At 44.9% G+C, this 13,864-nt stretch overlaps 1 protein-coding gene across 2 annotated transcripts in view; it reads right to left on the bottom strand.

The window, feature by feature from the left end:
• Positions 1-12,085, bottom strand: part of LOC105023108 (CCR4-NOT transcription complex subunit 2) — a 34,486-nt gene extending 22,401 nt beyond the window's left edge. The window contains exon 1 of one of the 2 annotated variants that reach the window (XM_010892037.5): positions 11,956-12,085. In XM_010892037.5, coding sequence (XP_010890339.1) covers positions 11,956-12,066 — 111 coding nt within the window. In that variant the 5' untranslated portion in view covers positions 12,067-12,085. Of the gene's footprint in view, positions 1-11,601; positions 11,932-11,955 lie in introns of those variants that run through there. The other variant, XM_010892038.5, reaches the window with a different exon arrangement.
• Between the last annotated feature and the right edge of the window lie 1,779 nt (positions 12,086-13,864).

Genomic DNA, 13,864 nt, shown 5'->3' with positions numbered 1-13,864 from the left:
CCTAGCTCACACAATCTCTTCTAACAAACAGCATGGTTATCTTGTTAAATTTACAAAAACTGAATCCAAAAGGGCTGATTAATCTCTAAACAGTCTCTAGATCAGCAGGTTTCCTTGCAACTGATCTTAGTTTGGCAGAACTCTTAGTTTGGCAGAACTCTTAGTTTGGCAGAACTCTTAGTTTGGCAGAACTCTTAGTTTGGCAGAACTCTTAGTTTGGCAGAACTCTTAGTTTGGTAGCTGGGAAAAACATATCCAGCTTCATGTGTGTTGCGCTGGACAGTAGCATTCTAGTTTGACACATGAACAGCAGTCTCATCTATATTAGCCGGCTACTTTAACTTGGACAAATGATGTTAGCTTTAAACATACTTCAGAAGAACTGCTCATTACCACACAACACAAGAGAACTACGTGTAAAACCGGACCACTATGAATTCCACTTCTAAAGAACGTCAACGTTACACATTTTGTTTTGAGATTAAAATGCGGCCATCTTGTGTTTCGCAATGGACCAAATGGTCCTAACAACGACCACACCACAACACCGCAGCGCATTACTGGAGACCCACGAACAGACCTTCACCCTGAGGGGAAAAAAGAAAACCAAAAACATTTGATCAATTCTATCAATAAGGATTTCAACACCCTGCCGCCACAGCAGGGGAACCCAAGAAGTGACGAGCGACCACGATTCAACGCTTCCTCGCTCACCAAACTACTTTGGTTAAATAAGAAACACCCTCTCCTCCTGGTGATTCTGCTTCTGTGAAACTGCTGCCAGTCTGTTACCAACCGGCAAACAACTCAAAAACAAGTCCAGCAGGACGCCTGCAATCCTGGTGCCAGTGTATCACACAACAGCATAATGCCATCCTGGGAGCAGCTCACAGCGTTAGCCGATACTGCCAGTTAACAGTCCTAGCCAAGGCGTTGATGAAAGTACTGATGAAAGCAGCAACCTTAAGTGGAAATAATGTTGTTGAATTTATTTTTTTGGTGCAGTCATTTTTAGAAGAGTGAGGTCAAGAGAAGTTGAAGTGAATGGATTACATTAAGAGCTCGTTGTCCACTTGGGGGGGGGGGGGGGGGGGGGGGGTCATGTACAGTGGCTGGTGTAACAGCAGCTTCTGACAGGCAAGCAACACAAAATCTCCGGTAAAATAAGGAATACGTAGCCCACTGTATGTGAATTGGGTCACAACTACACTAATAAAAAACCTGTAGCACTCAGAAACAAGATATAAACCCATAAACACCACAGATAGCCCATTGGGAGTGTCTCTCCAGGCCTTCTCCAGTGACCTCTGCAGGGATTGTGTTCCCTCCCACTCAGAGCCTGATCACAACTGCTCAGGGCTCCTGAAAGCACCCTCTCATCTTCTTTCAATTCTCAGGGCTCCCTTCTCTCACTCTTTATTTCACCTCTCAGCTGTTGCAATTTTTTCTGGTCATCTGACTATATTGTGGGTAAAAATCTAAGTGCCAATGCCAATTGAAACTTGGCCACAAGAGGATCTTCCAGCAATAACTTTAAAGCTGATATGCAGAAATCCAAATAGAAATAAAGAAACGGTTGGCTGACCACAAAATCAACATTTTACAAAGACCATCTCAGCTTTCAGACCTGAACACCACAGAAAACTTGCGGTTTGAATTAAGGGAGGGCAGTCAATAGGCTAAGGTCAGATCTGGAAACATCCTGTATAGGACATCTACGTTCCCTCCAATTCTGTGCTCCAAACCATTATGAAACCAAGGAGAGGGTTTGTTATTTGGCCCCTAATCTTTGGGGATTTCTTTTAATTAACATCAATGCATAAAAACAAACAAGCACTTCCTGAGCACGTGTATTAATAGAAGATTATTCACCCAGAAAAGGCAGATTACAATACAGCTCAGTGTTTGTCAAAATTCTTTTTTTTGCCATCTGCCTGATACTGTAGGCAGATGTTTCTCATGTTTTACAGTAACGCAGCCAGTCAACACACCTGCCAGTCCGACTAACTGTGCAATATAGGAGAGGAAAGTCAGTGAGTGAGTGAGTAGACACCACAACTAAACACCTTCGGTCCTGACAGAAAGACAGACGCTCCACCAATCAACTGGCTGGAAATAAACCAAGATGGACGCCGGAGGCACTTACAGATGAAGTGTCAGGAGTCATGGCGAGTCGATGTGGCCCACTCAGAGCCCATTTGCTAGAGTCCAGCCTGGCTCGCTGACAAAAGTAGAATGCCCTACTACAGGAAGTAGAATGCCCTACTAGAGGAAGCTATGCTGGGCGGAGGAAAAAAGAAAAACTCCCAACTTCCCGGCAGAACGACCTGTCTTTTTTGATCAGAGAAATCTGGAGCTGTCTAGAACGGTGTGCATGCTATGCATGAAAATGTGCATGCTATTTTGATGGGGAGACTCTAACAGGACTTTTCTTGGCATCCGGCACATTATATCCCGGTCCATTTATTACTGTTCAGAAAAACAGTAGGTGAATGTGGAGGCCCTCCATGGCATCTGCAGAAGTCATTATATCCTGTTTCGGAAGAGAGAGAGCGCCTGCTTTTTTTTCCCTTTTCTTAAAGGAACAATACTGTTGAATCTTTTACCCCGCGTTTCAAATGCGTGATTATGGCCGTGTGCTGATGTCACAGCAGGTGTCGGAGCCGAAATGTGTCGTCCAATATACAACTTGACCAGCCATTCTACTTCTTACTACAGTGCCAGCTCCACCAGTACCCCTTGGCCAGGACACATGGAGAACGTATTGCCTTGTATGGCATATTACATTTTTCATTTAAATAATGGAGAGAATGCAAGCGATTCCTACGATTTTCTGCAACTTTCTAAACCCATACAGTTGGTTTTGAGAGGGTGCTAAGAGGAAATGAAAATGGGATTCTCTCACTGATGTGACATGTCGACAAAATTTGTCAGTTAAGCTCCATTGGTAATGTCACCTCAGCCGACCTCAGACCTGACCTGTGACTTCACTAACCAGCGAGCGTCCCTCAGAGCAGAACAAGAACATGACTAAGCAGCCTATCCAAGCAAGTCATGCCAAAGACGTCTGCTAGGAGAGATTGGAGATACCAGACCAGTGTTTCGGCTTCCCAATACTGTAAGCAGAAGTTTTTCAGGACAGCAAAGCTCACGGAGTGAGTACAGTTATACACTCCTCCCCTCCACCTCTATACATCCCCCCTCCCTCCCACTCCACCTTTATACAGTTATACACCCCCCACTACACCTCCCAAACAGAGGCTTCTGCACCAAATATTAAGTTCTGCTTTTCTGATGTATCAAATACTGTCATGTCATGTAATAAAATGCTAATTAATTATACACACCCCCCCCCCACTCCACCTTTATACAGTTATACACCCCCCCCTCCCCCTCTATACATCCCCCCTCCCCCCCACTTCACCTCTATACAGTTATACATCACCCACCTCTTTTTACTGGTTTGTGGCTTTTTAATAAGTTGACTGAAGTTAATAATTCCCATTATTTTACCCCTCCGAGCACAGCGCATTCGCCCCTTCTGTGGACTAGAAACACAACTACTTCATAATCGGACAGGAGGTCGGGACGATGTTCATATTGAGAAATAAGATCCCAGAAACAACACAGTAGTCGAGTCACTCATCAGATGCAGTACAATGTCGTGGGCTTGGCACATTCTGGCCTCCAGGCGACAGAAATCACCAAGACAGGGGGAGACCAACCCGTTGGAGGGTGCCATATGTGCCCACGGATGTACGAAACGTGGCCATCTGTGCCGTCAACCACGATACACCCTGGTGGTTCAGGAAGATCCCTGCCTCAGTGGGCCTGGAAATAAACCAACATACACACCGGGCCGAACGTCCGCAGATTTTACCATTATTCAACCCAGGGAAGTGGATGAAGAATTCATTCTTATTCACGGCAACGACCTGGGGGGACGGGGACGCAGGGGTTAACGACAGAGCATTCACCTTGTCGGGCGACCTTTCGGACACTAGTGAGACACTACCCACAAGGCAACCTGGCTGACCCAAAAATAAAAGGTGCAATTGGTCAAGGACCTAATGGAAGCATAACAGTCAAGGACATCAAGTATTTTTTTCTATACAATAAATAGGGGTTCTTTGCAGTTTTTTTCTAGCGTTGCAAAACGCTTCACAATCCTCATAGGTCAGGTAAGGCTAGATCACATGAGGCTGTTCAGACGACGTACGCATTCCCGCTGGAACGCCAATTAGCAAAACGCCACTGATGTCAGACAATGGCAACAAAGAGCCAACCAGTCCCGTTGGCACAGGAGGAGACGCGATGAAGGCCGGTACTGTGTAGAAGGTTTACACGCTGTCATGACAGAGATGGTGAAACGCTGGATACAGCCTAGTGTAGGAAATGTGACCCGGATATTCTGGCCCTCCTTGGGGACAGCAGGGTGGGAGTGAGCGTGTCAGGGAGTCAGGCAGACGAGGAGAGACACAGGAGAGAAAGGAGAGTAAAGGAGACAGGCAGAGAGCGAAAGAGTGATCACTTCTGCTGTAGTAAATGTACTACCAACGTAAAGACGCAGCCCCCGAGACCAATGAAACCTTTTTGAAAAAACTGTAATGTAGCAAAACAAAACGTAAAGACGCAGCCCCCCCCCCCCCCCCGAAACCAACGTAAAGAGGCAGCCCCCCCCGAGACCAACGTAAAGACGCAGCCCCCCCCCCCCGAGACCAACGTAAAGAGGCAGCCCCCCCGAGACCAACGTAAAGAGGCAGCCCCCCCGAGACCAATGTAAATGTAATGTAGCAAAACAAAACGAAGAGATCTGCGGACCGAAGACTGTAGAAATGTGCCCCAGTTGCGTTTCCATTCTGTTACACACATTTTAGAATCTGGGTCAGAAGAGCACAACAGCGCAGCGCAGGGGAGTAACAGCTGTTTGTTAACACCAGGTGACAACATCAAAAGTATTCCCCTCTGGAGGCAGAGAAAGAAAACAGAAAGGAGCATATCACTGGAGAGGACTGGGAAGGCTCTGCATGTACGCATATAAATATAAAAATACCTAAAGTGAGTAAATCCGCACTGAGTTTGCTTGTCTTGCCCTGATACTAAAAGGCATAGAGAAGTGGGAACCTTTCCAGTTTTATTCTTTACAGACACACTTGGGGTGGAACAGATGGGTTGGAACAAGTGTTTCCCATTGAGCGGAAGGACACAGATTTCTTCCTTCAGCAAAATTAAGCTCACAATCGCCAACAGCAGCCAGCACAGCGGTAAAACCGGGAAGAGAAAAGCATTCACAAAAATGCTACTTCCAGGTTAACTAGGTTAGTACGGCAAAAACCGTACCCCGCTCCAAGCCCCCTTTACCGTGGAGTCTCCGGTTTAAAGCTTCCACCAGCAAGTATGTTGGCTTTATTCACAAGGACACACTTTCTACACTATAACTGTGGTACAGCAGACAATTACACCCAAGTAGTATTAAGACAAAATAGAAGCATTTTCCGATTCACAACAGCGGAGAGTTCCGCCCACCGCGCCGTTAGGAGAAAGACACGGTAAACGTCGCTTTGGCCAGACCACTGACCTGGAAGGTGTACGAACTCAAATGTTGTTTACCTGGTAACTAAAGTGGCGCTCTCAGTCAAACAAGTGCTGTTGCTGGTGATAGGAGAATTGTTGTGGAGCCAGCATGAGATTTCTTTGGTCGCATCCCAGAAACACTTTCTGATTCTGTGTCTACATGGGGTTGGGGCAGTCTACACACATCTCTGCTCGTTCCACACCAACACACACTCAGCGAGACACCGTCGCTACCTCACCTGCCAGGAATATGGACCCCATAACCTTAGGAAGGCAGCGTGCAGCAACCTGGTAACTAAAGTGGCGCTCTCAGTCAAACAAGTGCTGTTGCTGGTGATAGGAGAATTGTTGTGGAGCCAGCATGAGATTTCTTTGGTCGCATCCCAGAAACACTTTCTGATTCTGTGTCTACATGGGGTTGGGGCAGTCTACACACATCTCTGCTCGTTCCACACCAACACACACTCAGCGAGACACCGTCGCTACCTCACCTGCCAGGAATATGGACCCCATAACCTTAGGAAGGCAGCGTGCAGCAACTAAGATTGTCAAAATATATATTGTAAATAAACCTCAATACTTAGGATTCCTTTTTTATGGCACTGTACAGAGGTTGAAGCAAATGGAGAAGCTGCTGTAGAAAGCAAAAACCTAAACTCACCTAAAGGATTATTAGGAACACCGTATTAATACTGTGTTTGACCCCCTTTCGCCTTCAGAACTGCCTTAATTCTACGTGGCATTGATTCAACAAGGTGCTGAAAGCATTCTTTAGAAATGTTGGACCATATTGACAAGATAGCATCTTGCAGTTGATGGAGATTTGTGGGATGCACATCCAGGGCACGAAGCTCCCGTTCCACCACATCCCAAAGATGCTCTATTGGGTTGAGATCTGGTGACTGTGGGGGCCATTTCAGTACAGTGAACTTCATTTCAGTTCATGTTCAAGAAACCAATTTGAAATGATTCGAGCTTTGTGACATGGTGCAATATCCTGCTGGAAGTAGCCATCAGAGGATGGGTACATGGTGGTCATAAAGGGATGGACATGGTCAGAAACAATGCTCAGGTAGGCCATGGCATTTAAACGATGCCCAATTACACCACCACCACCAGCCTGCACAGTGGTAACAAGGCATGATGGATCCATGTTCTCATTCTGTTTACGCCAAATTCTGACTCTACCATCTGAATGTCTCAACAGAAATCGAGACTCATCAGACCAGGCAACATTCTTCCAGTCTTCAACTGTCCAATTTTGGTGAGCTTGTGCAAATTGTAGCCTCTTTTTCCTATTTGTAGTGGAGATGAGTGGTACCCGGTGGGGTCTTCTGCTGTTGTAGCCCATCCGCCTCATGGTTGTGCGTGTTGTGGCTTCACAAATGCTTTGCTGCATACCTCGGTTGTAACGAGTGGTTATTTCAGTCAAAGTTGCTCTTCTATCAGCTTGAATCAGTCGGCCCATTCTCCTCTGACCTCTAGCATCAAGAAGGCATTTTCGCCCACAGGACTGCCGCATACTGGATGTTTTTCCCTTTTCACACCATTCTTTGTAAACCCTAGAAATGGTTGTGCGTGAAAATCCCAGTAACTGAGCAGATTGTGAAATACTCAGACCGGCCCGTCTGGCACCAACAACCATGCCACGCTCAAAATTGCTTAAATCACCTTTCTTTCCCATTCTGACATTCTGTTTGGAGTTCAGGAGATTGTCTTGACCAGGACCACACCCCTAAATGCATTGAAGCAACTGCCATGTGATTGGTTGATTAGATAATTGCATTAATGAGAAACTGAACAGGTGTTCCTAATAATTCTTTAGGTGAGTGTATTTAGCATCAATTAGATTTTGAGTTGTGACAGGTGTGAAGAAGTTGATTTAATATTTAGTTCCAATTTACAAACTGTTACAGATCCATGGTGTTGCGAGGTTCTTTCCTACACATTCAAATTTAAAAACAGAGCAGAGCCTGGAGGAGAAAAGGCCTAAAAATACACGTGCTTGATCCAGAGATGGTACTTCAGATTTGTGATGTGTGGATCTGGCGATTCACCTCAATTATTGGGTTCACCTCTTTCATTCAGCTAAAAACCAAAATGCGCCCAGAGTGGTGAGGCAGTGTTCAGCTTTGGAACTATCACTAAATTAATGTTGTTAGCGATCGCTCTACACAAAATGCAAATGCAAAGCAAATAATTATATTTTCCTGCGCATTGTGATGTGCTCTGCTGCAAATGTTATAGCCTAGTAGTTTTAAATGACCTTCCTCACGTAGCAACGTGTTTATACGCTCAGTTAATTCAGTTAAAAATGTACAAGGACAATTCATCTTATTTTCAAACATTAGCCTAATATGCAATGGGACAACATATATTTAGATCCATGCATTTTAATGCACATTATCTAAATATGACATACGGACGGAACTGACAAAAGTCGACTTACAATATTAGTACATTTTACACAGGCTGCATTAATAGACCAACGCCGAGTGTTTTTTCCTTTGGTCGATCAGAGTTGAAGCAACAAATATGTTGCGAAATTAAAATAACGATGCATTGGTGCAAAACAATTCTAAACCAGGTTTAAACATACTGAAATTAAAAAGCAAATCAGTTTCAGTTAATGATCTGCGCCAAACTTTCTCTCTTCAGCTCCAATGACCTACAGTGGATATAAAAAGTCTACACTCCCCGGTTAAAAGCCCAGGTTCTTGTGATGTAAAAGAATGAGACAAAGATAAATCAAGTCACAACTTTTTCCACCTTTAATGTGACCCATAACGTGAACAATCCAATGGAAAAACAAACTGAAATCTTTGAGGGGGGAAAATAAAAAACACAATAACCTGGTTGCATAAGTGCACACCCTTAAACTAATGCTTTTTAAAGCACCTTTTGATTTTATTACAGCACTCAGTCTTTCTGAGTAGGAATCTACAAGCATGGCACTTCTCGACGTGGCAATATTTGCCCACTCTTCTTTGCAAAAGCGATTCAAATCTGTCAGATTGTGAGGACATCTCCTGTGCACAGCCCTCTTCTGAAATTCCTGCAGTTCCTTTAAATGTTGCTGTAGGCCTCTCAAACCCCTCCCTGACCAGTTCTCTCCTCCCCTTTTCATCAATTTTGGAGGAAAGTCCAGTTCTTGGTAATGTCTCTGTTGTGCCACATTTTCTCCACTTGATGATGACTGTCTTCACTGTGTTCCATGGTATATCTAATGTTTTGGAAATTCTTTGTACCCTTCTCCTGACTGATGCACTTGCCTCTGACGCAAGTGTTGAACAAGCCTTTAAAGATCATTCCATAGGGGTTCAACTGGAGCAGGTGCTGAAAATTAAACTCGGGTCAGCACTTTCAAAACAGGAAAAACCACCACCGGGTCCCCAAATTTATTTTGGTTGCTTTCATTTTCCCTCTTTCAATTTTCAAATGACTGAGCAGGCCTGATGTTTAGGCAACCAGAAAAATCTACATTTCTTTATTGGCTATTACACATACAGAAAGTGGTTACACAACTTCCTGTTTAGGCTAAAACTCGGTTTTCCTCAAGGGGATTTTGACCAAACGGTGTGACCTCACTCTCATTCACGTGCACTGTCCATATGTGAGGGCTGAACCAAAAGGCCAGGCCAGTCACACCCCTGCTCATTGGTGGCTGCTCGTCCGCCCAGCAGTCTCTGTTGACTCCTAAGAAGCTGTTCATGTGGTTCAACATCGTTTTATAGATATGGGGCCTCCCAGGCTTTCTCCACATCAGATAGCCTGCTTTTAGAGCACACAAACTCAAACCTGGACCTGCACTGAGCTCCACAGGCCTTTTAATCATCACTTCATAATCATCAAGAACGACAACAGAGGCAGGCACGCACTCACGCGCAGCCGTGCAGGTTCAGACAACAGAGGTATGCACGCACACCCAGACCACAAAGGCACACACAGACACATACACGCGTGCACAGACAACAGAGGCAGACGCAGGCACGCACAGACAACAGAGGCAGACGCAGGCACGCACAGACAACAGAGGCAGACGCAGGCACGCACAGACAACAGAGGCACTCACGCGCAGCCGCAGACAACAGAGGCAGGCACGCATGTGCAGACGCAGACGCAGACCCCGAGGCGCGCGCAGACGCAGACCCCGAGGCGCGCGCAGACGCAGACCCCGAGGCGCGCGCAGACGCAGACCCCGAGGCGCGCGCAGACGCAGACCCCGAGGCGCGCGCAGACGCAGACCCCGAGGCGCGCGCAGACGCAGACCCCGAGGCGCGCGCAGACGCAGACCCCGAGGCGCGCGCAGACGCAGACCCCGAGGCGCGCGCAGACGCAGACCCCGAGGCGCGCGCAGACGCAGACCCCGAGGCGCGCGCAGACGCAGACCCCGAGGCGCGCGCAGACGCAGACCCCGAGGCGCGCGCAGACGCAGACCCCGAGGCGCGCGCAGACGCAGACCCCGAGGCGCGCGCAGACGCAGACCCCGAGGAGCGCGCAGACGCAGACCCCGAGGAGCGCACGCGCAGACAGAGGCACACACGCGCAGACAGAGAGATACACCCGCACACACAAAGCTTTGTTTAAATTTTGGTCTCTATCTCACCCACACATATCAGATACAGTTGAGTCTCGTGGTACTCAACTGCAGCAAATCTGGGACCATGCTTGGACTAATGAGAAATGATGGGGACTTGAAAGCCATTACCAGCTGTGGGTCACAACAAATGTTGTGGATTAAAGAGAGATTAAGACAAAATCCTCAACACAGTCACAGACCAATCAAAATGAACAGTGCAACCGTCACATAAATAACCTACTCGAGACAAGGCTTATTTATATCTTCAAGAGGAGCAATAATGAAAACGCAGTAGTGGGGCAGAGCACCACAAATCATAAGGCTTCAATAATTGCAACAGTTGCCTATTTAAAACCAATAGTTTTTCCATAACTGGGCACAACTGGGAGTGTATCAGTACCTGAGGCTTACGTTTCACATCAACGACGATTATAAATGCTGACAGTCAGACTACTGATGATTCAGACAGCCTCAAACAACCCAAAACGTTATACATAAACAGCTAGTCTTCACGGGAACATACAACACATTATGGCTAAAATGCATTAGTTTAATGATTTCCAGCAGACCTTAAATATTGACTGATGTCATTCAAACAAACATAACAAAAGCAACGTTGCATTAAAAAACATTAAATGTGTTAGCAACACTTAACGGTTTTTCACAATGCCATTTCAAGCAAAGCAAATTGCACACCGTTCTCATTAGTCGTGAGCCTTCCTAACTTTTAATAACTTTTCTGTCATTTATTAAGTTTAGTGTTGCTTACTAAGCTGGTTCGCAGTAAGGGCAAGATAAACATCTACATTCATTGATAACGACTGAATGAAAGTCGGTTGACTCGAACCTTTACAGTAGTACCCTCTCAATATGAAAGTCCAGTAGCAACATTACAGTAGTACATTGAGTAGCAGTGTAGTTAACGTAATGATATTGTTACTGTAGTTAGCTAGCCATTTAGCTACAGAAACTGATGTTCACCCAATGCCAACCAACTGTTGGTAGCAAATTCGCTGGCTAGTTAACAAATGGACGAATAGAAACGTCAGTACGGCTGAGCAAAGTCAGTTAGCTAGGTAAACATAATCACACTTAAAGCAACATTAACAGACTTAACGTTAGCTAGCTAGCCTCTACCGATATTAGCAAAGTAGCTACAGTAGTAAAGCAAGCTTGCCAGCGAACAATCTTCTCAGTATGTTCACTGATCTTAGTAAACATAGCTAAACTAAAACCCAATAACACACGTTAATAACTTGCGATTGTCAAACGGATCAGTGAAAATGTGTAAGATTACTTGGATAGTCTAACTAACCAGTCTATGTAGGCAGGCTAGCTAGCTGTAACACAGCAAGCTAACCCAAATACGGGCAAGCTAGTTTAAATTTACTAACGGTATTTAGCTGGACAGCGTAGTTAGTAAAACTGTCGGTCGGTTTTAACGTTACCTGCATCGAAATAATCTCCATAAGAACGGGCTAAATCAGCTAGCTGTCTGGCTTCCAACAAGGCATCAGTCGATTTTCAAACCTTGGTTTAACTGTTTGACTACAAAAAAGGGGGAGGGCTGCTGTTCAGGTCGGGCCTGTTATGTGCCCGGGTTCTCTGTCTCTCAATTTGTACAGCCCCAGACAAAAAAGCAAAAGCGATCAAACAACCGTTCGGGTTACACCTCGCACATTAACCAAATTTCTTTTAAACCGGCATCTCTGGGTGTCGAAAGAACTACGGTTCGACATGCAATGCTTCTTCGGTGGAACAGCAGGGGCATTTTTGAAGGAAAAAACAGAGAAAAAACTCACCGCATTAATTTCGCTTCTCCTCGCAGATCCAAGATGGCTGTGTATTCTACAATCGAGGATGCTGGGTGTATAGCCTTTACCCTCTGACCCTGTCTCAGCCTCCAAAGCCATCCTGCTGCTACTGTTGCCAATGAAGAATAGTGTCTACATATAATGTACCAATATATATATATTTTTTATATCATCTTCTACAATAAACGTGAATGTTCTTTTACCGATAGCCGTAGATATTATATTAACGACGCATACAAAAAAATATACTGATTAATAATAACTTGTGTTTTTCTTTTATTTGGTCCGGTCAAAAGGATAAATATTACAGGTACATACTTTCTGAGTGCTTTGTTAATACATTAAATAAATGTGTAATGTACGTGGCCGGTCTAGAAGGGAGGTTGATTATTATGATTAGGCCTGTGATCATGGGGATAATTATGATAACTGACCACCAATCAAATGCATCACAGTTTAGAATATTGGAAATATATTTCAAACGAATTCTCGAAAGCATTCTTTCCCACAAAGCTAAACGTCTTCTGCACTTAACTTAATTACCTATACCACAGCACGTCCTTAATTCATTCAAATTCATGTTCCTTGTTTCCATGGACAGATGCCAGGTCGTAGTAAATTTTGCATAGCGAGTCATGGTCCTGCATGCTCCCGTACAACAGGGATACAGTACATTGCATGCCATGCTATGTGAGTGTGTCTTCATAGATCATGGCTTACTTTCTCCCTGCACAATTTACTGAAGAGGACTGAAAGATAGAATGGACTGATGGATAGAATATACAGTAACAGAATTTATCAATGAATGGCCCCACTTTTGGTGTGCCCTGTTCATTCGTCTTCCTGAATAAGCTTACAACCAGGTATATTCACTCTGTGTTAACAGAGCCTTCACAGTGTCTATCATTTGACCATAGAACATAACCGCCGTTCCTCATGTCAGGGCTACTGTTAATGTTACACAGATCAGGCTTCAGGTCACCCCAGCAGCATTGACAGAACAGAATTACAATAGAGGGAAATCCTATACTGTTCTCTCTTTCCAACCAAGACATGCCTCAGTGGTCCTGGAGAAATGAAGGAAGGATTAACAGAGGAGGAAGAGAGTGTGTCAAATGAATCCAGCCTAGGCAGAGAAGGTGTAATTGCTTGTGGCCAGAACCAACAATTAATTAATTACTTCACAGGAGCGTGCATGAGCATGATAAGCAGATGAGATTGGGGGGATGGTTTTCAAACATTTAACTAATGAGTGTTTTTCTTAGATCTAGTATGTCTTCCAGTACAGTTAGTAGAAGGCCCAAGGTATTGGATTGTCACTGAACCCTTTTAATCCTCATATTTTTCTCCAACATGGAGTTAAAAGCCGTCAAATACTTTGGTAGTGGAAATGTTCACCTCAAAATATTAAGCAATAAATAAGCCAATTTATGTCGTTTTAGAAAAAGCTAATTTAGAGAATGAAGAGAAATTGCGTGAGGCGCACTAAGGTTGTCATTGGTTGGATTGTGTCAGAGTTGGGGTCTCCCTCCCCAATAAACACCAAAATTGACTTATTGTGTGTCCTGAGCAACAGCGAATCATTTATTGAACATCCATAACACCTTTCATGGAAGCTCAAATTGCTTCAAGCCGCACAGTATGTTATGACAGGTCGACCAGGGGAGGCCAGGTCCTGAGAGGGCCGTAACGTGGCTTGAACCGGGAGAGTCGACCAGAGTAAACAATGGTTAGAGTCAACTGATAACCCTCAGACCAAATCTGAACCAATCAAAGAGGTAACGTACTGTACTGCTTGGAACGCCGTAATGTTTAGAAATCGATCACATAGTCGACCTTCCCTTCAGAGGACACACATTTTGCAACCCACTGTTTGAGTGATAAGCATTGCGACAAC

Source organism: Esox lucius, chromosome 18, assembly GCF_011004845.1.
Source record: "Esox lucius isolate fEsoLuc1 chromosome 18, fEsoLuc1.pri, whole genome shotgun sequence".
Classification (NCBI taxonomy): Eukaryota; Metazoa; Chordata; class Actinopteri; order Esociformes; family Esocidae; genus Esox; species Esox lucius.
The sequence above is the reverse complement of the archived record's forward strand: the minus strand, read 5'-3'. Positions and strand labels throughout refer to the sequence as shown.